We start from the raw sequence: 24144 nt of genomic DNA, 5'->3' as shown, positions 1-24144 counted from the left end.
CTAATGCCACCTCCCTCGGGCAAATTCCAGTAAGTATCACTTGTAACAGAAAACATGAAGCAGCATTTAACTCTCATTTTTCTCTTTCAAGTGAAATATTAAAAGAAGCATAAACATTTCAACAAAGAGAACAATACCTACATTTCATAGGTACAACAGTACTGAGCACAGAGAAAGTGCTAGCAATTAAGTAATTATCAAGCTCTTTATTGCAAGCGCTGTGCTATAGGCTGAAATAAGTGACACAGTACTTGCACTTGTCAGAGGTCAATGTATGAGGTACCCTGAAATTTTGGATGCACACAAATATGCTTCTTTCATAATAGAAAAAAATTTTTTAAGAAACAAAACACTGATAATTAGCATTCCATGTACACTGGGGTTCAATGTATTATTGTGCTTTTTTGTATAATGCAATAAAGTTGTTTTAAATGGTAAGTTTTTTTGCCTACAGTAGACATACCCAAATATGTGATTTGCAGGCTTTTCTTTAAACAACAATGTCTTTATACTACAAATTAACTTTGTCAACAATACTGTTAAGATGCAGCGGTATTAAGAATTCTCTTGATAAGACTGCCACCTACCGGATTTTTTAAATTCCACAATTCACAGTTTGTAATTTAAACACATTAAATACCACAATTAACATAACAAAATGCAAAAATTTTCTTTCTCCAAAATAGATAAATCTGAGTATAAAATCTCTCATCTCACAGGTAATTCTGTTTGTTAAACCAAACAAAATACTGTTTGGGCAAAACTCACTGGCCTAAAGCAATCTTAGTCACTGCTCATCTGAGTATTTATAGAGGTCATTGGACAGATGTGTAAAACAGAGAAGCAAAGAAAGTTAACATGAATTTAGTAATTACTGCTGAATATATGAACCCAGACTTGCAAGTGTTAGATATCATCATTGAGATAGTTCTATTAAAACCAAAGCAACTCAATTTAGTCATTCTATAATGCATACAAATCACAAAACAACACGTATACAGTATATATAATGTTATCAATTTTTTAAAAACTATGTAAAGCAATATAGTAAGTGGTTATAAGGAATTATTTTAAAAAACAATTGTCCTAGTGCATGTAGCTAGGTACTTATATCTTAGAAAATTTCTAATGATAGTAACACATACAGTACTTTTTCAAAAACAGGTTTCTCTGAAATAACTTAGGCCAAAGTTGAGATACAGTGATAGCTTGGTTGTCAAACGACTCCAAGCTTGAACTTTCCACTACTCAAAAAGTTTGAAAAAATCTGGTCAGTCTTTATAACTTTGCTCAATAGTTGGGCCAAAGTTCCAACCTGAAAAAACCTGTATGGGCCAAGAGTGAGTCACAGGTAGCATCTCACCACGGAAACAAAGGGGCGACACTCAGCCTAAGCACTGCTCTCACTCAGTCAACATACAGTACCTGTGTTAGTGTGTTACAACAGTCATCACTGTGGTTTGTTTTTTGTTTGTTTGTACTTTATTTCTGAAATATATAACCATGGCTCCAAAGAAAGTTAGTTATACCAGCAGTAAAGCTAAAAGAAAATGGTGATAATCACAATAGAATTAAAGAAAGAGCCAGGTGTGGTGGCACATGCCTGTAATCCCAGCACTCAGTAGGCTGAGGCAGGAGGATCACTGCAAGTTCAAAACCATCCTGGGCTACAAACTGAGCTCAAGGTCAGCCTGAACTGCATAGCAAGACTCTGTCTCAAAAAGACCAAAAAAATAAAAATAAAAATAAAAAAATAAAGAAATCATTATGAAATTTGTTCAAGCCCTGGAAAAATGAATTTATAAGAGTAATTTGGGGGCCTCAGAACCAATTATTTGCTTGTCCATCATTTTTTATGAAAAAAATATGTTCAGTTTCAAACTCTGGTGTTTGAATGTGAATTTGGAACCAACTGAGTTTGACAACTAATGTTTCAATATGGTCTAGATAAATGCCTATGCTCCAGAAAAACTACACAAAAAGTAGTTTAAATGTATGAAAATGTTACAAAGAAACCCATTATTCTGTACAACAATATATGCTAATAATTACAGTATTTTTAAAGTAGGTTAAGTGACAGTGAAGACAATGATACTAAAGATTATTGGGAAGTATCTGAATAAAAATATTTTATGAAATATAAAAGTAGTAAAAGAGTAACATTTCTAAGTTGCTATTGTTTTCTTATATATTTAAAAATGTTTAACAATGCTAGCAAAGAAAATATAGTTAAGGGGTTCAGCTATTCCACCTATATTTGTCAAGATTTCTATACTCAATCAAACTTGGAGCTTCACACTGGGAAAAAGAACTGCTTTATTTTCAGGCATAGCTTATTTATAATATGCCAATGAATCATAAAACACTAAGATTTTAAAGTTATATGTATTCAAAACTAAATTATTCAAACCAACACCTGATACTTTACTGCATGTGTTACCACAGAATTATTAAATTGAAGATGCTTTTTTTCTTTTGCTATGCCAGCAAGTATATGCACAAGAAATGATGAGGAATGTCAGAAGGACACAGACTTTGAATGCACTTTCACTAGCTAATTCTCAAATATCTAGCTGCCAACAGTTAAGTACTATAGTGAATTATAAAGTTATTGAGAAAAAATGAAATTCAAGAATTTATACCAGTAATCAGTAGTTAACTCAGTGGGAGAGAAGGGAAAGCTCTTCTTTCCATCAGAATGCCAAGGATTGACTGGGAAGGCAGCTAGAGTTCAAGCAGTGGAAAATTAGCATTTTACTCTGGTCACCAGCAGAAAAGTTGAATCAGACAAGAATCACGAATGAAGCCTAAGCAATATATTTTGTGGTCTTAAAAGTGTTTCCCCACAGGCCACTTACTAATTATGAGAGAGAGAAAAAAGTACACAGTGAAGAAATCAGACATTTTGCAGGATAATCAAAATCATTATCAACAGCAAGGGACAGATGACTATCAAGTATCTTCGGAGGTGATAATTTGGAAAATACACAACATCACCCACACAGTAACGTACACTCTGCATCTAACCACGAAGAGATACTGGACAAACCTGAAATGAACAATGTTGTATTAAAAAGAGAGGAAAGAAATATATTTTTCAATATATTTCTTGTCTTAAAAGACAGCAAGAGGCTGTGGAAACATCTTAGATTAAAGAAAGCTAAAGACATATGGTAAGTAAATACAGTGTCTGATGATAGCATAAATCCTGAAGTAGAGGAAGACAGTGGTATTACTGGGTTAACTGACAAAATTGGCAGACAAAAAGCAGACTTAATAAAAAGTAGAGTTCAGTGAGTTTTGTTTTGTTTTGTTTTGTTTTTTTAGTTCAGTGAGTTTAGTAAGTGCTAAACTCACTGAAGTTGGTAAATATACTATGTAAGTGATTCCCCATTATTAGAAAATACACACTGAAGTACTTAGGGGTACATTGAGGACCTAATGTATGTAACATATTCTTACACTGTGCAAAATAACAAGTGTGTGTGTGAAGGTAAGAAGGGGGAGCAAATGGGGTACAAAATTATAAGTAAATGTGATTAAAAAGTACACAAGCGGTCTCTGTAAGTTCTACTTTTATTTTTTTAACTTTTTTTTTTAAGAGCTGAATATATTTATTGAGAGAAAGAAAGCTTCTGTCCGAGAGAGGAACAGAAGGGGGCTTGCGTGGCTTGTCCAGGGTATTTTTTTAACTCTGAACTTTGAAATTATGTCCAAATTAAAAAAAAAAAAAAAGAACACATATCTAATGCTAGCCAATTTTTTTAACTAAAGTCATCATATAAATCTAATCACATTCTTTTAGGACTACGATATTCAACATCAAAAGTACTTTGTCTCCAAATACTTTTTTTTACCAATTTTTAGACTCAACAGGCCAGGGATATAGCTCAGCAGCACAGCACCTGCCTGGCAAGCATGAGGTCATGATTTTGATTTCTGGTACCAAAAAAGACTCAACACTATTTATTATACCACTAAGACAAAGAAAAGTGACAACTATAACATGTCATCACCAGGTACGGTGGTACACACATTTTTATCCTAGCTACTAGGAGGCTGAGGCAGGAGGATAGCAATTTGAGACCAGCCTGGATAACTTAGTGAAACCCTGTATCAAAATAAAATTTTAAAAGGCTGGAGATGCAGTTCAGCACTAAAGCACTTGCCTAATGCATACAAAGCCCGGGATGCAAACTGCAGTAACATACACACACACACACACACACACACACACACACTCACACACGCTTATATTTATATATTTTTAAAATGTCCCCAAACTGAGGGAGGTTGAGGCAGGAAGGAGGCTGCTGAGCCATGAGTTCTGCTGCCAACTTAGCAAAACCCTGTCAAAATAAAAAGGGATAGGGATGCAGCTCAGTGGTACAGCACCTCTAAATTTACTCCCCAGTACAGATTTTTAAAGCATACTTTAAAGATCCTAAAATTCCAGAAACTAATAGGAAATATAAACTATACGTAAATAAGAGACACCAGGAAAAAGGGATGTGAACAGAAATTTGATGCTGTCATTACTCAAAAACTAAGTCATTTCGTGTTTATTTCCCCCATCAACTGTAGTCAAGCAGCTACATTTAACTTAAAATGGAGACTACATTATTATTTTCATTATTTTTAATTGGAGAAACTTAATTATAGTGAAAAGCCACAGTGGGTAATACAGGTGAGATTCAACTGTATCCCTTTTAAAACACAATTAGGTCAATACAATTGTTTAGGAGACAGTTGCTTACCTTTCAATAGCTAATTCTTTGTTAGAGAGTTGCTGCACTGTGATCACAACCTTCTTCTCTATTCCTTGTTTTAATTTGAAATAAAATTTGTCTCTATCCTTAGGCACAGGACTGAAATATTCAAAAAGAACAAGAATTACCAATACAATATGATTAGACAAATGATACAATAAAATGATTAAATAACCTGTTCCAAGCTTAGAACAAGACAACAAATTATTTCTGCAACAAAACTGTAATTCTTTTTAACACTCTAATTCTTAAGATGTACTAAACTCTCACTTTGCTATAGGCAGTGAATTTTGTAGTCAGCAATATAAAATTTCTATTAATTTTTAAGCTAGACTTAAAAAAGCCATATATTTTATCTCAAATCCAAAGTTAAATCCAAGATCTAAAAAGGTGCCAATAACATAATTTCAAGTTTTATTTCATTTTCCAGGCGTATTTAATTTTTTTTTATTGACTGTCACATTAGTACCCATAAGACAATGAAATCCAAGGCAAAAATTAAATCTTACTGTTAGATACCTAGAATTTGAGATGACTGTGACAAATCTAAATAAATATAAATGAAAGAGATGTAATGAGATGTAGATTGTAGCAAATTAAGCAAATTCTAACTTAAGAAAAACTGACTATGCTTGCAACGAATTAATTCCTCAAAGTAAATATCCTAAAATGAGTTGTCTTATCTGCAAAGGAAAAATACTTTAAGCAACTTATTTGACCCCTGAGACTCAATTTCTATACACACCTCATAGAAAAATGCATGTACCTTAAGACCGTAATTTACATGACGACAGAACACAAACTTAAATATCCTATGGCTTCTCTTATATGAGAAACCTGAAGTACTGCAGATATAATGTAAAGAGCAAAATAAAAGACAACAGGAAACAGAGACAGATCTGTTCCAAATGGGAAGGCGATATAGAGAAGGAGGGGGACTGGGGATTTAGCTCAGTGGCACAGCGCCTGCCTGGCAAGCACAAAGTTGTGAGTTCGATTCCTGCTACTGGAAAAAAGAAAAAAGAAAAAAAGGACAGAAGGAGGGAGAGAGGAAGGGAAAGGAAGCAAAGGGGAAGTAAAAAGAATTAAGGTGTGTTATGTACATGTACCAACCTCCCACAATGAATGCAATCATTATGTATTACAAACATGTACCAATAAAAAAACACTACCTAGCAATTATTGTTAAATGAAAGGCACATTTACAGAATACAGGTAACTATTAAATAATATGACATCCTTCTAAACTGGGGAAAAACTTAAAATATAATAAAAAGAAATGATTGATGAAATGATGGTCAAATAAAATAATACACTATCAGTAACTATTAGCAATGATTTTCATTAAGCCCATTTTTACAGTTCTTAACATCATAAAGAAAAAAAACTATGTAACTTCAATTGCGTAAAATGTTCTCTAAAATAAAAGGAATAAAGCAAATGTTAAAAGTGTTTATTTATAGCTGGCACCATTACAGCTTTTTCTGTTTTCATTATTTTACTGTTTTCTATAATAAATAGAAGCATTTTTATCTTCTGGTATTTTTATTTTCTTGTAACACATTAATAATGCAATTAATGGGTTTCACTGTGACATTTCCATATATGCATGTATAATATACTGTTTAAATCATTTAAAAAATCATTTAACCAAAAGACATGAGAACAGTGAATATTCATTTACCAGCCAAGTATTTTATCACCATTGTAAAACCTTAGGCCAATATTATCTAATTTCTAGAAACTTTATATTAGCCAATATTATATATCAGATGTAATGCTAATTTTTATTCTTTTCAAATAACCTCACCTAAAGTTTCCTTTCCCATCATCTTCCTTTACCTCCAAAGAAACACTGAAGGTAAACACATCACTGTCGGGGGTAGGAATAATCGAGTCCTTAACATCAGATACTTGTCTGGAAGATCGTTTGAATGCTGTTCCAAAACTATATAAAATTCTGCTTACCTAAAAGAATAAAAATAGAAATACCACTAGGCATAAGTTTTAACTGCATTATGATACGCTTTCCATGAACATTTTCTTTATAAGGGTCTTTACACACTGAACATGTGACAGCTGTTTAAATATTACCTAAAAAATTTCCATCATTTGTGCTTAAGAAGGGGTGAGTAACTGTATATGGTAAACGTAGGCCATCCTAACCCTAAATTATGACAACCTAAAAACTATCATCAGCATAAAGGGACAACATTTCAAGAAAGAAAATATGGCTAAAAGTTTCCTCAAAAGGTAAACTAATTTCATTAATTTTTACCTTTCTTAAATTAATACTTGGGCATCATTTCATTAAATGTTTACCTTTCTTTAATACTATGGCATCACTTTATTTTAAAGACAGTTGAGTTCAAGTGTATGTTTCCAAACTTACATAGATAAAATTCAACAGCAAGCACCACTAGTACAAACATTACGGGACATAAGAAAACTAGTATTTATGAGCTGCAACTAGAATCCAGGCACCCCGAGAGTGAAGGAAGGAAGGAGGATAAGGTCCACTCAGCAGAGACAGTTAAGCTGATGTCTTTCACTAGGATTCACAACATCTCCCATCATATCACAAAAATGCACAAGAGGGTTGGCCAGAAAACAATACTGTCAGTACCAGAGGGTATCATTTCATTATTATAGAAAAATTTGTTTATAGAGGTTTTTAGATGATTTCTAAGAAGAAGACTGTCTTCAAAAAAAAGGCAGCAATAAAACATGCACATCATTTGTCAGGAAAAAAATTTATTCTATAGATCAAAGAGTATTCTATTATCATAGTCCTTTCTCCCTAACTTAAACAGCCAGCGTCTCTTTGGTGCCACATACATGAATGGGTTATTCCTGTTAGAGGTTAGGTGGTATTTACTGTTTCAATCAGTAATGCTTCCTCACATGGATATACTTTTTAGTTTCCAAACTTCATTTACATAGAATACTCTACTTGATCTTCCAAAATAATCATATAAACAGGCCTAACAGGTATTTGTAATACTTTTTGTGAATGAGTAAAGTAGGGCTCAATAACTTCCAACCTTCTCAAGCTATAAAGCTATTGGTCTGACATGCTGATTTTCAGTGTGCAGATGGACTGAATCACATCGATTTTTCTCAGCCAATACTGCACAATTACACAAATTTTATCTTCCAAAATATGAAGTGCTCTAATCAGAAGAAGACCACCATTGGTTGCTGAGCTATGAGAACTTAAATATACACTGTGAACAGTACCTTAACATTTCTAAAATCCCAAATATAGGAAAACTATGCCGATATATAGATATATAGGCCAACTCTTAGTAATATGAAATATATTTAAAGAGCTTTTAAAACTTTGTATTTTTGTACAAAATACTTGCCTTTCACAATTTTCCTTTTTTTTGTCATTTTACCAATGTAATACATGGCACCAAAGAAAACAATAATGGTACTAATAAAATTTCATAGGGTCTCTTGTCCAAAAAAAAAAGTTATTGGTCTGCGTTGAAGGATTTTTAGAGACTGTTTCCTAACATTATTTTGATTGGTTCCCTGCTATCAATGACATTCTTTCATAGAATAGTAAAGAAGAGAACCAAGTTCAATAAATTTATGTATCTGTGCCCAGCTACAGTATATAAATATGCCAAGCATGTTCATACTGAGGAATGTAGCTTCACTAAGAAGGAATTCTTTAACTTAAAAAAGCCATCTTTCAAATACTCCTGTTCTTTCAACTCTAGCATTTAAACATAGCAACACAATGAACTAAGTTCACAAAAGAAATTATGATTATAGATGTCTCTCAGCTTCAAAACACACTCTGAACATCTTCCCAATGAACACTCACAAATAAGGGTTTTAGCTCGTCTTCAAAGTTTTTCACTTCTCTCTACTTCAGAGGACTAGATATTGAGCCATAGAATAAAAGTAAATATGAGTTTTAGCAATAAGCATACATGGTAACATGGTTTGAAGAGCCTCCAGTGTTTCTACTCAATGCTGTTACGATACAAAAGTATTAAAGCATACCGAGAATGAATGAATGGTGAAGTGGTCTTAATCTGTTCTCTAGAATTAGATCACTATAGTGACTACTTTAAAAGTATGAGAAATATACTTTTTCCCTGAAGCAGCAAACTACTATTAATCCCACAGTCATTCTCTTTCTTGGTTCCAAAAGAAGTGTAACAGTATCTCAAACTCATGAGCTTAAAGCACAAATGGTTCTCCAAATCTCTCAGCTCACTCATAGGTTCAATAACGAAAACAAAGAGAAATATGAGGGGTTAAACAAAAATTGTATTTTCAATAACCTCACATTCAGATGTACAAGGACACTGCTCTAAATATTAACATATCTTAAATAACATTAATTGAAAATATTGTTGAATGTAGTAAGTGTAGGCCTACAATATTTTATAATTTGCTTGACACAAAACACTACTTTTAAAGGCAGAATTTAAGTATGAGGTCTTTCTTATTTATCTATTTTTATTTACTATATTCTGGCATGAAATTTTTCCTGTATATGTGTAATCCATCACATTCAAGAAGAAGTAGTCCTGAAACTTTTTTTTTTTGGTTTTTTTCCGGTACTGGGAATCGAACTCCCAACCTTGCACTTGCCAGGCAGGTGCTGTGCCACTGAGCTAAATCCCCAGCCCCAAGTCCTGAAACTTTTAATAGCCACTTTACATCCATGTATCAGTGATACCCTAAACTGCCCTTCCAATACCAAACTAATAGTTTCCTAGATTAACTGATTAATACTTTTTAACACTTAATTTAGGAACAGTACAGAAATGCTCCTGTCAGCCTAAGGTCCAACTTCAGCAGTAGCACCATATTTGTATCACAATGTTTTTCAGATTTAAAAAATATTTTACCATCTTATCCCATTATAATTTCATATAAATGAGTAAAAACAATAAAAGACTGACACTAATAAGAACTGTAGACCTCAAATTTTATAATTTAATACAATGATAATTTCAATCATTCAATATATTTCTGAGTACCTTGTATATGCAAAGTATCATTCTAGGTGCTAATGATATAGAAGAGAATATGGAATTTAAATTCCAACAAACACAAATTGAATGTGCTTGGGTTAAGTAAAAGGAAACTAAGCCAAAAGCAGAAATGTGCAGGCTGAGCTGCATACCAACTGAACTTAGCCAAATACCTTACATATTATCAAGGAAGACATTCAAAGAACATTCTAGAAATATGTCACTGAAAATTACACCTACAAGGTAAAGTATAAATAAGGACTTTAAGCTACTTCTGGCTGTTTGGGTGTTCCCCACATCCAACACCCTCCCCCAAAAAATATAAAGTCTATACTCTGCTTTTTATTCATTCAACCCGAGTATATCTTAAGAAAGTATTATATGTGAAAACAGAACCATCTGCACATAATTGTACATAAGACAAACTGCAACAAATACTGCTTTTTCCCCATTCCTATCTCTTCTGTTTCATTTTCTTTGTGACAGAGATATCAGAAGGCCTCACCAAAAATGTGAAGGAATTCAGTAAATTCTAGAGTGGATGGCAAGGCATCAAGAACTTTCTTTAAAAGGTTAAGTATAGGGGGCAAAGCCAGAATTGTAGAGTTGATGGGGGGGGGGGAAGACTGCACTTTTCTCTCTTTTGGAGAATAATGCACAACAGTACATTAACTTCATTAAAAAACAACCAAAATTCATTTAATACTAACCATGTTTTACAAGTTGCTATTTCCACCAAAAAAATTAAAATCATTTTTAAATTCCAGAATTTGTAAATAGGTCGAAGTGGTGAACCAAGGATTACTAAGTTAAATTTCAAAAAGTTATTATCAATATGTATGGTCTTGGGAAAAAATTGGATAACCAATTATATGAAGAAAAGCAAAGACTCCAATAAATGTCATATTATTAAAACATGTACACACACAAGAATTACCTAGGATGGGCCTTTTCTTCACAGAAGGTAAAGGTTTATTGAGAAATAATACAACACAATTTTTCCCAGAAATCAGTACCTTCAAAAAGTCGTAATTTGAAACAGAGATGTGCGAAAAGCTTAACTGGTAGAAATGTATAGAAATGTGATCATTTTTTATTCTCTTCTTTATTTCACTTTTTTCAAAGCTTCAAATATGTATTACATGGTAAAAGTACAGTGACATTAGATAACAAAGATACTTACTTAAATTAAACATAGCTAACTTTTACAAAATAAAGCTTTCCATTAATACTGGTTGGTATAAGATAACTTACTCTTTTATAAACACCATATATCAAGAAAATGTTCACCCAAGAAAGAAAGCAGAAAAAAATTCTATGAACTATATTCTGAGTCAGGTGTGGTGGCGTACAGCTGTAATCCCAGCACTTGGGAGTCTCAGGCAGCAGGACTGCTGCAAGTTCGAGGCCAGCCTGAGCCACATGGCAAGACCCTGTCTCAAAAAAATAAATAAATAAAAATTTTTTAAAAGAGCTAAAATAAGGGGCTGGGGATTTAGCTCAGCGGCAAAAGCGCCTGCCTGGCATGCGCAAGGTCGTGAGTTCGGTTCCCGGTACCGGAGAAAAACCAAAAAAAAAAAAAAAAAAAAAAAAGAGCTAAAATAAAAGAAACTTTTAAAAAATATACTACCCAAGAAACTTTTTAAATTACAAAACTTAAGGAAAACACTAAAAAGATAACTCCTGAATTAACTTCCTAAAATAAAGCATTTAACCAAAATATCCATCTCCATAAATATCTATTTAGATTATTTTCCCATGTAAGAAATGGTTTTCTTTCATACAGTAGCTAGTGGGGAAGCGTCCCCACACCCAAAATAAAAGTATATTCTGAATAAAGATCTCCCCAATGATACTACTGTTATCATAAAGTATCTCTGAATATCCCTAAGACAAGTGAGAAAAACTGTGGTTCTAAAATATAACATTCAGAGTTGCTAGAATTAAAACATACAAAAAAATCATGAAAACCTGACTTGAAAAAAGTACTTCCACTGCCTAGTAAAAATACAATTTTAAATGGCGTCAACCATGACTTTTAAAGTATCATTTGAAAGGTTTGTATATCTCCACAAAGATGCAACAGAAATAGGTCCTCCATGGCTTCTCTTACTATTTCTGAGACTTTTGTTTTGTCTATAATTCTTCAGCAGGAGCCTAACGTATCACTCCCCTTGTCCAAAGATCACTGACACTTAAGTTACTTTTGGATGGCATGTCAACTCTTTTTGCCACAGGTTATACAGATTCACTCCAACAAAGTCCTGCAGAAGAATAACCAGGATAACAAATGAATTGTGTCCTGACCCTTTTATGGGTATCCCTACTCCTTATATCACAGATGTTCCAGACAGCCAGCACCCTAGGCTTCCCTCCACCACTGCTGGTGCTTGCTGCTTGAACAGTTTTACAGTGAAATAAGAACATCACAGTGACAGCTGGTAGCGGCAGCCATGTTGTTATTTCTGCTTGGGAAAGTCTCTTTCCTCTAATGGGAAAAAATACTTCATTTATCATCCAGAGACTCTGAAAAAAAGAAAAGAAAAGGAAGAAAGAAAACAAATAAATTAGTGGCACTGAACATTCTTAAGTGATAAGAATGTCTGTGACATAGTTCCTGAGCTATCTGTGCCAATCATTTGTCCCCATCAAAAGGAACTCAAACACTTAAAGACTACAAGTCAGGAAATTTCTGGGAAGCAGATAACCAAGGGAACAATAAATGCAACTGAAACACTTCAGACAAGAGAGGAAGATGTTAACATCTGTAAAAGTCGTTATGTGGTTGTTTAATCTCTTTATAAAACTGAAAAACAAAAATCTACAACTTTATATAATACTCAAGCAATAAGGAAGCTGTTGCTGAAAATGTACCACTCTTCGGAGTCGAAGACTTCAATTTGAAACCCAACACTGAAAAGCAACTCTACTAGTCTCAGGGGAGTAAACATACAATTTATCATCCAAACCAGAACACTTCCGAGAATAAATAAAAGGATTTTAATAATATACCTGGGCAACAGGTGTAAGGTAGCATTGCTCCAGACAAAGAGAACATAGGTCATTCATCTAAATAAATACTACTCCCAATGCCACCGACACCAAGTATCAAATAAATGCTTAGCACAATCCCTGGCATAAGGTGTCTATTTATATTGGATTATTCTTCATTTAGAAATGATGTCTCATAAATATGTTTAATGGCCAAGGTCAAGTATTTTTCCTTGAAATAATGCATTTCAACACCAATGATGTACAATGTAATATTTTCAAAACCATACTCAAAAAAATGAGTTAAACAATACATGGAGGGCCGGGGATATAGCTCAGCGGCATAAGCACCTGCCTGGCAAGTGCAAGGTCCTAAGTTCGATTTCCAGTACCAAAAAATGAATAAATAATACATGGAAAGCTTTCTCACAATCTATAATACTAAATATGCTCTCCAGAAATGTAATTATTTCATTCTACATCTAAAATAGGTCAAGAATTTCCCAGGTTTGTTACACTGCTTACCTACACTGCTGAAGCTCAAACATAACAAACATTTCCCTACTTGTAAGTAGATACTGTAATCCCCAAAGAAAGTTTCATACCATCAGTTATGAGAAATGCTTGCAGCAGGTTCCTTTTCAACATCCTTCTACAGTAGAGTGCATATCTCTCTGAGTAGCAGGTTCTCCGGTTCTTCAAAGTTCATTTCCTTGCTGTTGGGCTCCATCAATCCAGAAATCACACAGGTGTGTTAAATGACAGCTGCCAACATGAAATGCCAGGACTCTACCATCTGCTTCCCCACCGCTGTAGTGGAGTTTTTAAGGATCAAACATAGCTGTTCTCATTTAAAAATACACATATTCTTTCAACACATCTAGATTCATGCCTATTACATGCCAAGACACTAGCAGCACACTTGTATTCATTCACACTCCTATGGATCACACCCTTTTGAGGAATAAGTCAGTATATATGCTTGTGTGTGTATGTGTGCGCGCATGCATGCATGTGTTTGTTAGGATGAAATAAAGGCCTATCTAAAAACAGACAAGACTTGAACTTTTTACACAAGGCATGGGTTCTAGCACAGGAATTTCTATACTTACAATCTAAATTACATACCTGCACAAGTTCATTTTAGTGTAAAATGAACTGATCACCAGGGCTTAAGAACTAGTACACTCACCATTCTTAATATCAAACTCACAAAGATCTACATTTATAGGAATCTTCATTTTGTGGCTAGAATAAACTCAAAATTCTGATCAATACAATGATTTACCTATGTTTCATGGTAAATGGAGACTAAAGTAACTGCTCCTTTTAGCATCTTCTGCTGACAATTTGTATTTTCAAAAGCAAACACATCTGAAACTTTGCCTGTTCAAACCATTTACCAATACCTTTTATTTGGTTTCAAGTACTAAACAAATAATTCAACTTAGTTTTAATTTGCAGTCAACTGAGTAGATACAGAAAAGAATGGTTCCCCAGGTATTTTATAACCATGTGATTCTGAACCACTTCTTCAGTCTAAGAATAAACCAACATTCAACAGTTGCTAAGAAGCTATTGGAATCTTCAAATGACCAAAAGTTGATATTCCTGATCTATGTGATCATTTATATTTGTAATTAGGTCAATGCTACAGAGCAAAAATCAGCCTGTGTATGAAACAAATAATCACCAGAGAAAACCACAGCAATCTATGAAACAATATCAGGCAGTATCTAAGTGAAAGCAATGTGTAACTATCAAGCCCATCAGAAAAATAGGTATTGTTATAAGCACTTTTTAAAATCACTTGGAACATTTTACATGGGCAAAATAATGAGAAGTGCATAAGTATTCATTCCTTCTGAGAATAAACAATTACTACAGTGGTAGGCTAAGAGTTCAATAAGTGATATTTTTCTATTGCACCTGATAAACTGTGAGACTGCCCTGCCTACGAAATCATTTCAGCATATACACGTATCACACTTAGCCTTCCATCTTCTGCTATATGCCATCACAAATACTAACTTTGTCTTTAGGAAAACTCCCCAAATTTACATGACATACTTATACAACAGGAAAATTAAGAGTTCAACAATTTTACCATAATTTAACTTGATGGCAAATTGCTAAAACATACTTACTGCCTCTTTAATTTCACAGGAGAACACATGTATCTGAAATTCTTCTGAGCCATGGGAACTCTCTGTAAATGCAAAGCAATTGCTCTCTGATGTCCCATCATGCCCACGTGCACAGAATAAGACCTTATAGATTGGGAAAGATGCTATCTCCATATTTCTGGACTGGTCAATGATTCTGCAGAACAATGACAAAAAAATTGGATAAAATATTAAGTACTAAAGACAAAGGCAAATAATTCCACTATGCCAATGGACGCCACATAAGCATAATTACCTTGGAATCACAAAATTAACTGGTATTGATAATACAAGAAAAAACTGTCTTATACACATGCATGCACACATACACATACACAATTTTTTTTCTTTTGACAATGTCTTCATTCTTGTGTTTTCCAAGAGCCATCTCACTTACTCCAAAGCCAAGTATACATCACCTGTTAAAATCTATTATCACTCAACCTGAAAGTCTAGATTTTTTCTGTTAAAAGGAATAACATAACTCATCCCTGGAAAGCCCACTTCTTTTCAGAGCAGCACCTTATAAGTTTACCTAACCTCTAAACTACTGCACAACTGAAAACTAATTTATCCCAAAAAAGGATCAGGTGGTTCCAAAGATAAGCCTCAACAACAGAATAGAACAGCTGAAAGGAGTTCATGAGATTCAGAAGCAAGTAATTCTCTGACTTTCACTATACATCTCCTAAGCCTAAACATTCAAGATATCTTCAAGATCTCCAATTGAGAAACTGAGAAATGGGCTGAGAATGAGGGGAGGCAATTACCAGGTACACAAGGCAAATCAAAACACTAAATCCTATGGTCAATTCGCCAGCAAATATACTACAAAAAAGCACTAAATCTTTGTCAAGGTGTGGACTGAAACTAAATCTTTGTCAAGGTACGACTGAAACTAAACAGAAACATAAAAAGATGTTTTTGTCATTTTCACAAAATACCATATAAAAAATACCTACCTGGCAAGGGAGATATCCTGATCACAAAATATGATATAAATATTTTAAAAACACTTCCTTGGAAAACTCAAAAGAATTTTTACCTGAACTTTGAAAATTTATATTGCTATTAGTTTGGTACTTAGAACTTAGCTATTACTTTAGTTTTATGAGCCACTTTTAGATGACAGACTAATGACATATTTTAATGTTCAATCTGAGTAACAGAAGAATTTTACCTTTTATTTTTATGTATAATGTCCTACTTTGTGCACAACTTTGTAAATATCCCTAAATAGGAACAGCTGCTAAGCCTAAATATGTTTACTTTGCATGTCTATCAGATGTGAGTGAACGCACAGTAAGTTCTACATCTGAATTATGATACAACATCCTCACCACCACATAAAAGATTTAATACACATCTACAGAAAAAGAAAGTAAGAGCTTACCTCACAGAACCTTCTGGAACATTTGGCACATACAGAGTAACAGGAAAGGGGTTCTGACTAGAAGATCTCATGGTTGACATTGCCCGTAAAGCCTCCACTTCATTACGTGGAGAAGACACTTTCATACATCCTAAGTAGGTCAGTTTATTAAATAAAACACTGTCTTCTTCAGGCATTCCACTTGGAGAAGATGGTCTGGGTGCAGAAATTTCTGAAGGAAAAGACAAGACACATTCAAAAGTGAATGCAAAACTCTGCAGTTTAATTTTGTCAAATGCTCAAAAAGAAATACTTCAAATAAAAACTAAAAACAACATGAATTGGCCTAAATATAATGAAAATTAAATAGAAATAAAATCAGTTACTAAGCAACCTAACTTTCTAAGCAAAAGTAAATAATGTTAAAATGTTACAACTCATACCAACAACAAAAGTCCAGTCCTTATTTTCTCCTTTCCTGGTTGGCCTCTATGAACAATGCAATATCCAATGAATATTTTTCCCTCAAATTAAGTGCTTTTGATGAATGAACCTGTGATTACTTCACTCAGCTCTACCTATTCCCCATAATGGGTTTGGGGAGGGGGAGTCAAAAACTGTTCACTTTAACTCAAAGTACAACATGAAGCAAGGAACCAATTATGGTTGAAGACTCTCTATCCGCATGTTATTAGGCAATACTACATTCTCTCTTTGTGGTCCCATCTAAACACATATTTATCTTATTTCTAAGTTTTCCCCTTTTTACCCACATACACACTGCACAACACCAAACATGCCTAATCACCCCAACTAGATCCTTACAGTGTGTTCAACTTCTCAATGCCTGGATTCCTCTCATAGGATTTTTCTGTTGTCATTATTTTGAGGCAGGGTCTCATTATAAAGTTCAAGCTGGCCTTAAACTTATTATATGTAGCACAGGCTGGCCTCGAACTCACAGTGATCCTCCTGTCTCAGCCTCCTGAGTGCTGGGATTACAGGCATGTACCGCCACACCCGGCTTTCTCATAGAATTTTAATAAATAGTCCGACAAAAGCTATTTCCAACTTCCTCCCTCCAACTCCTGTATATTATATTAAAATAACCTCACCACCAACTTTCTAGTGAGAAACAAAAGCCAAAGTGAACTACTCTCTCTACCACGTCCTTCAGTCACTGAAGCATGTTTTTCTCCCTTTTCAATGTACAAAATCCCAAAAGGATAACTAAAAAACTATAAATCATTTTAAGGCTGAATATTAACATGTTTAAATTATGTTTAGTATTGTTATTACATGCACATACATTACTGTACATTTTTGTTAATTTTGTAAGCACTTATTCTACACCAAAAGTTATTTGCAAGAGCTTGAGGTAAAATCATACTTCAGTGACTGATGCGCATGGTAGAGTAAGTGATCTGAGTCATTTGGTATTTCTGTAACTGCAATCCTAAAGGGGGTGGTTAAGGAATACTTACAAATTTACAAATACTTTACAAATTCAAGATTCATATAGACTAAAAATATAAGAATAGGGAAATTGTTCCAAAAAGATAAGTGATCAAAAACTGGCAGACAGGCCTTTAATAGTATAAATATGATAAAAGATTTTTTAAAAAATCCAACAAAACAAGTAGAAAAATGAAAGAAAAAAGAACCAAAGATTTTAGACTAGCCGGGCATGGTGCTGCACACCTGTAGTCCCAGCACTCAAGAAGCTGAGGCAGGAGGATCACTGTGAGTCTGAAGCCAGCCTGGGCTACAAAGTGAGTTCAAGGCCAGCCTGACCTGCATAGTGCGACTCTGTCTCCAAGAAAAAAAAAAACAAACTAGTTTTATACCCAAAGAATATAAGATGCAAAGAGAAATAATCACTTGATGGCCATATCAGAAGACTGTAAATTACAGAAGAAAAAAACTGTGAAAGGAAGTTCTTCACGCTAAAGGAAAATGACAAGACAATGAACACAGAAAGAAAGACTTTTTCCTTGCTTTTTAAATTTCTTTCAAAACATTACAGATTAGTTAAAGCAAAAAGAAAAACCAGTACTCTATAGAATATGTAACATATGTATAAGTGAAATAATGACAATAAAATCATAAAGTCTACAAGGGAAAAAATGGAAGACTCTTATGATATACATGAAGTGTTAATAGACTGTAAACATTTTAAAAACTCAGTATATAAACTCCATCAACTACTAAAATAATAAAACAAAATTAAATAACTAGTGTAATACACCAGTGAAAAAGCTAAAATGAACATTAAAAAATACTCAATCCCCAAAACATGCATATGTTGCAATTCTCCAAAATGAATGTAATTATTATGTATTGAAAACAAATACTAAGTATAAATAAATAACTAAACTGAAAAGAGGACAAGAAAAGAGGGCAGAAATTAAAAGGAAAAAAGAGAAAATATACCACAAAAAGGAAGATACACTTATAACCAAATATATTGAAAATCACATTAAAAGTAAAGGCCCAGGCCAGGGGACACAGTTGAGTGGCAGATCACTGGCCTAATATGGGTGAGGCTCTGCATTCAAATTCCAGCACTGCCACAGATTATTTTTGTACAAAATTCGAAACTGAACTTATAGCCATTCAAATATGAATTTCATATAACTTCCCTTTGTCACAAAACATTATTCTCCTTTTGACATGTTTCAACCATTTAAAAATGTAAAATCCATTCTTACTTTCCAAGCTATACTAAAACCAAGCAAGGGATAAAATTTTGCCCACAGATAATAGTTTGCTGACCACAGCCTAACCCCAATTAAGACTTGAGATTGTCAGAAAGCTATCTACAGAAAAACAAGGGGCAGTGGGTAATTGAAGACTGAACCCAGGGCCTTCATCCATAGCCTTTTTCTATATATTTTAAAGACAGGATCTTGCTAACTTGCAAGGTTGCTGAGTGTAAGGTTGAACTTGTAATCCTCCTGCTTCAGCCTCCCAGAGTGCTGTGATGATAGGTGTGTGCCACCACACCAGGCTCAAAATACAAATGTTATGAAAATGACATGTTGTTTGATGCTCTAAGAAGGTGCTCAGAAAGCACATTTAAAGGTGTTTAAAAGACACAAATATGTTAAAAGTTAAAAAAAAAAATTTAGAAAAAGATGTATCCTGTAATCATTAATTATAAGAAAACTAGAGGGTCTGTATACAGAAAAGGCTACATTTCAGAACAAAAGAAAAAAAATTCAGTAAGAAAGCACAGTAATTGCGAAAGACTATGCTCTTAATACCACAACTTCACAATATTTGAATAAAAATTAACAAAGTTGAATGTGCTAGCAGAAACAGAACTGGCATAGTCCCAACTAAAGTAATGAGTCTACTATAGCTTCTCTCTCCTATAGGTCACAACTGAAAAGTCTAGACACAATATAATAAATAACTACCTGAGAACACTAAAAAAAAGAAAAAACAAGCACATTGGAGGGCAAGTTAAAACTTGAAGAACTACTGGTATGGTGTTGAGTTTTCTTTCTTTTTTTCCTTTGTCTTTTTTTTGTCTTTATCTCCTGGCTTTGACCTAAATATAGCCAAGCTGCAGAATTTTGCAATGAACAGTAAAACTGTGTGAAGGAAATTCAATCTTCCTGGCCAAAAGGAAGAAAAATGAGTTCCTACAAATCAGAGTATTTGGGAAAATCATGACTTATTTGTTACATTTTTATATATAGGAAAATGAAAATCCAGGATAAGTAGATGTGCTTTAAAAGAAACACTACAGAAAATTCCTCAACTTAAGAAAAACACCATTGGGGCTGGGGATTTAGCTCAGCGGCAAAAGCGCCTGCCTGGCAAGCGCAAGGTCGTGAGTTCGGTTCCCGGTACCGGAGAAAAACCAAAAAACAACAAAAAACAAAAACAAACAAACAAACAAAAAAAAAACAAAGAAAAACACCATCATAAGACAAACTGGATTTTAAGCAATATTCGAAATAGAGAATACAATAAATTGTTACAGCTTTACTGCAAGAGCATACATTTTCTGAAACAAAGGTAAAGTGGTTATATGCCAAGTTTTTCTTAACGTATGCCATGTTTATTCTACTGGGTTGCAGAAGGGACTATTTCTAATCCTATTAGCAGCCACAAAACAGCTGTATAGCCTCTACAAGTCACTTAACCTCTGGACCTCAGCTACTTCATCAATAGTATATCAAGCACTTTTCAAAGGATATTGCTCCACAGGAATCTGGTGGTTCCACCAAGGTGCTTCAATGGAGATAAAGGGCTTACACCCTGCCCCCACATCCATTAAAAGCAGATGTGTTTTAATTGCAGTTTTGGGCTTGGACCTAAGATTTCATGTGATTTTCATTTTCAGGTTCAAAGTTTTCCATATTGATACTGAGGAGGAGGAGGATGGTAAATATTTTTAGATACTCATTTTGTGCCAAGCATTTTATAATATATGGATAGTGCCATTTAATCCTCCTTTGTGCCTATGACGCAAACTGAATTTCATCTCTGCTTCACACTTTAAGAAACTAACGTATACAAGGTTAAATAACTTGCCCATAGCCACACAGTCAGGGGAAGACAGAGGTGGGATTCAAACCCAGCTCTGAACTCCAGATACCACTTTATAGAGGTTTAAGATAAGATAAACTAGCAGCAAACAGTAATTCTTATTCTATTCATAACTACAGAATATGTACCTCTTTAAGGAAGAAACTAGCCTCTTTGTATTACCAGACATTAACAGCATCCAAAGACAGACCATTCAATATATATAAAATGAATTAATAATTAAATAGGGCTAATGGTCCTTTCAACAACCTACTAAATACATGTCATCCTGAGCATTACCTTAATCCTATCCCATTCACAATTAAATGCATCATAACTGCAACCGTCTTATGGACAAAACTCATAGCAATTATCAGATTAGATTATGACTAGTGAAAATCCTGAGTTAAGCAGGCAAACAGCAAAAACGCCGTTAGCAAGGCCAGACTTGCAGGCCTGGTAAAAGTCAAACACCAATGTAAGAAGTTCAATTCCACCAAAATAAATACAAATCAGTCCTATTTATTCAAGTCATATTTTTTAATTGCCTCATTCATTCCTCAGTGGAGAGATGCAAAGAATAACACAGGGCTCATCCAAAGATTTCCTGACAGAAATGAATCTACATAGCTAGGATATGAGAACAGTAAATGACAAAAAACAACTTATCAAATGTTTAAAGAAGAGCTCTTGTCAACCTTGTTTAATATCTGGCAAACACCACACACTCGCTATTCAATTTAGGCCACTTCGTTGGCAGACAGTTTCCCACCACTACAGGTACCTGTCATTTAAAGTCAACCACAATTCCATTAGCAAACACTATGCTGATTACAACTAAGAAAAGCCAGCAGAAATGTTCTTTTATTGAACATGAAAAGTAAAAATATATGCCCAGGGAAAAAAATACAGAAAACTTACTTGTAAAGCAAAGAGTCCTCTTAACCACAAAGACATTCAGTGCAACATAAATTTTTTAAAATGTAGTCAGGGTAATGGGTCTTAAGAATATAAAAGGAAAGACTCTGAGAATATGCTCAGAAATAGGAACTGGAAGAGTTAATTCATCTCAATAACTCAACAAAGTCACATTAGAAAATACAAAGTATCCCCTCCCTTCAATTAATACAGGTTTTAGTTTGTATCTGGATGTCCTTCCTAAGCCTCATGCCTTCATAGGTGGGGAGTTCCAGGGATCATGAAGGCACGGTGGGCATCAGCGCATTACTCCACTGGTGAGTTTATAGCTAAACGTGACATTGGGAGGTGAAGCCTGTGGGAGTCAGTGAGTCACTGGAGGTGTGGCCTGAAAAGATTTGTCTCCCTCCCTCTCCCCTAATCTCTCTGCTTCCCACTGCCATGCCTTGAGCAGTTCTCTTCTGCCATGGCCCCCTGCCAGGCCACCCTGCCTTAGTTTAGGAATCACACACTAGATCCAGCCACCTCTGAAAAGCCCAACCTATGACCACATGAGGCTTTAGGGGGCCATCTAGACACAAGCCAGAACATGTGGTAAATCATACTGACAGATTTTAAAATTGAATCATCCTTGCCAGAGAATGCATCATGATTACATTCCTCACATAACCTACCTCACTGTTTAGCAGTTTTTAGCTTATACCTAACCAACATATTCGTACCTGACAATCAGGATAAAACCAGCCTTCTCTCAAAGTGACGTACTAAGGAGTCTGAATATAATACAAGTCTATATCTATACCTTATACCATCTCCCTGACCACTAGAAAATGGTCTGTTAGTCAAATCATAGTGACACTCAGAATTGTTGTTCAATTAGTAAAAGAATGAAGCCTTTCTCTCTGCCACCAGGCATGAACACATCACTACACCTACCAGTCTCTGCTGGTAGTTACTTTGTGAAGAATGACAGAAAGAAAATCAGAACTGAATAGTTTACAAAAACCACCACCAGAGTCCAGATCAAACCATATCTCTAATGTTTAAGCCAGCTGAAACTGAAGTTGGTTTTGGTTTTGGTTTTTTATATCCAAAAGCATCTTGTCTTAACAACTGGTACTGACAGTGTAAATCCTACTCATTTGTGGGCATTTATTATTAAATATATACTAATAGAAGTCAGGCATGGTGCTGCATACCTGTAACCCCAGCACTCAGGAGGGTTGTTGTGAATTTAAGGCCAGCCTGCTGATTCACATAGTGAGTTCAAGGCCAGCCTGAACTATAGAGCAAGACCTTGTCTCAAACACAGACACACACACACACACACACACACACACACACACACAGAGTTAAAATGCCATTTTAGGGCTGGGGATTTAGCTCAGCGGCAAAAGCGCCTGCCTGGCAAGCGCAAGGTCATGAGTTTGGTTCCTGGTACCGGAGAGAAAAAAAAAAAAAAAAAAAATGCTATTTTACCAATTATAAAGTTAACACCAATGTGAGTAAAAAGGCACATAACATGTAAGACTGTCCAGTACAATATTCTGATGCCCAAGAATGTATTAATTTGTTCAGGAAGTATTGATGACCTACCATGTACCACGTGCTGGGGGTAAAATAAGAACCCTTGCAGTCTTTCTTTTGAAAAAAACACCAAGACCCGATTTTATAAGCAGATACACAGGCAGAAATACAAGAATTGAAGTATTAATTCTCAACCAGAACTGAAAGCTTGATGGCTCTGATCTTATTTTTTAAAAAAGCTAAGGGTTTTCTAATTTTCAACTTAAAACTTTCATTATCATTTTACTCCATTTTCCTTAGGATTTCTAAGAGTAACATAAAGTACCTGTGTTAGATGGGTCCAAAATTAACTGAAGAGAAGGCTTGTATGTCTGGTTGGCTGGAACATCCCCAGTGACATGGTCTGATATCTCACTGGAACTCTGACAATCAGCAGGAGGACTGCTTTGCCCTTTCTCAGAATCTCTCAGGATCTCTTCCATGGCTTTTTCCAATTGTTCATCTCCATTAGAAACTATCTACAGACAAAGCAAAAAAATTCTGCTTCAATCCTATTATATGTCTATATAATTTATGAAAAATGCTTCATTCCTGAGAGTTAAAACAATTAAATATTTAAACATACAGGGGCCCAGGGATATAGTTCAGCAGCACAGCACCTGCCTGGCAAGTACAAGGTCCTAAGTTCAATTCCCAGTACCCAAATAAATAAATAAATAAATAAACAAACAAACATATAGCTATTTAGTACTAAGAACTCATGTAGTTACACCTGTTACATAAATATAACACACTAAAATCCTGAATAAAAAAACCAACTAAGGGGCTGGGGATTTAGCTCAGCGGCAAAAAGCGCC

At 34.6% G+C, this 24144-nt stretch overlaps 1 protein-coding gene across 3 annotated transcripts in view; it reads right to left on the bottom strand.

The window, feature by feature from the left end:
• The window catches only part of Rabgap1l (RAB GTPase activating protein 1-like), a 598504-nt gene that overhangs the window by 526331 nt on the left and 48029 nt on the right, over nucleotides 1-24144 (bottom strand). For all 3 annotated transcript variants that reach the window (XM_005374884.2, XM_005374886.2, XM_005374887.2), the window contains 5 exons: nucleotides 23613-23805; nucleotides 16322-16532; nucleotides 14911-15085; nucleotides 6580-6737; nucleotides 4758-4868 (listed from right to left, as the gene is read on the bottom strand). In XM_005374884.2, coding sequence (XP_005374941.1) covers nucleotides 4758-4868; nucleotides 6580-6737; nucleotides 14911-15085; nucleotides 16322-16532; nucleotides 23613-23805 — 848 coding nt within the window. The remainder of the gene's footprint in view (nucleotides 1-4757; nucleotides 4869-6579; nucleotides 6738-14910; nucleotides 15086-16321; nucleotides 16533-23612; nucleotides 23806-24144) is intronic.

Source organism: Chinchilla lanigera, unplaced genomic scaffold, assembly GCF_000276665.1.
Source record: "Chinchilla lanigera isolate Chin_1 unplaced genomic scaffold, ChiLan1.0 scaffold00005, whole genome shotgun sequence".
Classification (NCBI taxonomy): Eukaryota; Metazoa; Chordata; class Mammalia; order Rodentia; family Chinchillidae; genus Chinchilla; species Chinchilla lanigera.
This window is presented reverse-complemented; position numbering and strand designations above follow the sequence as displayed.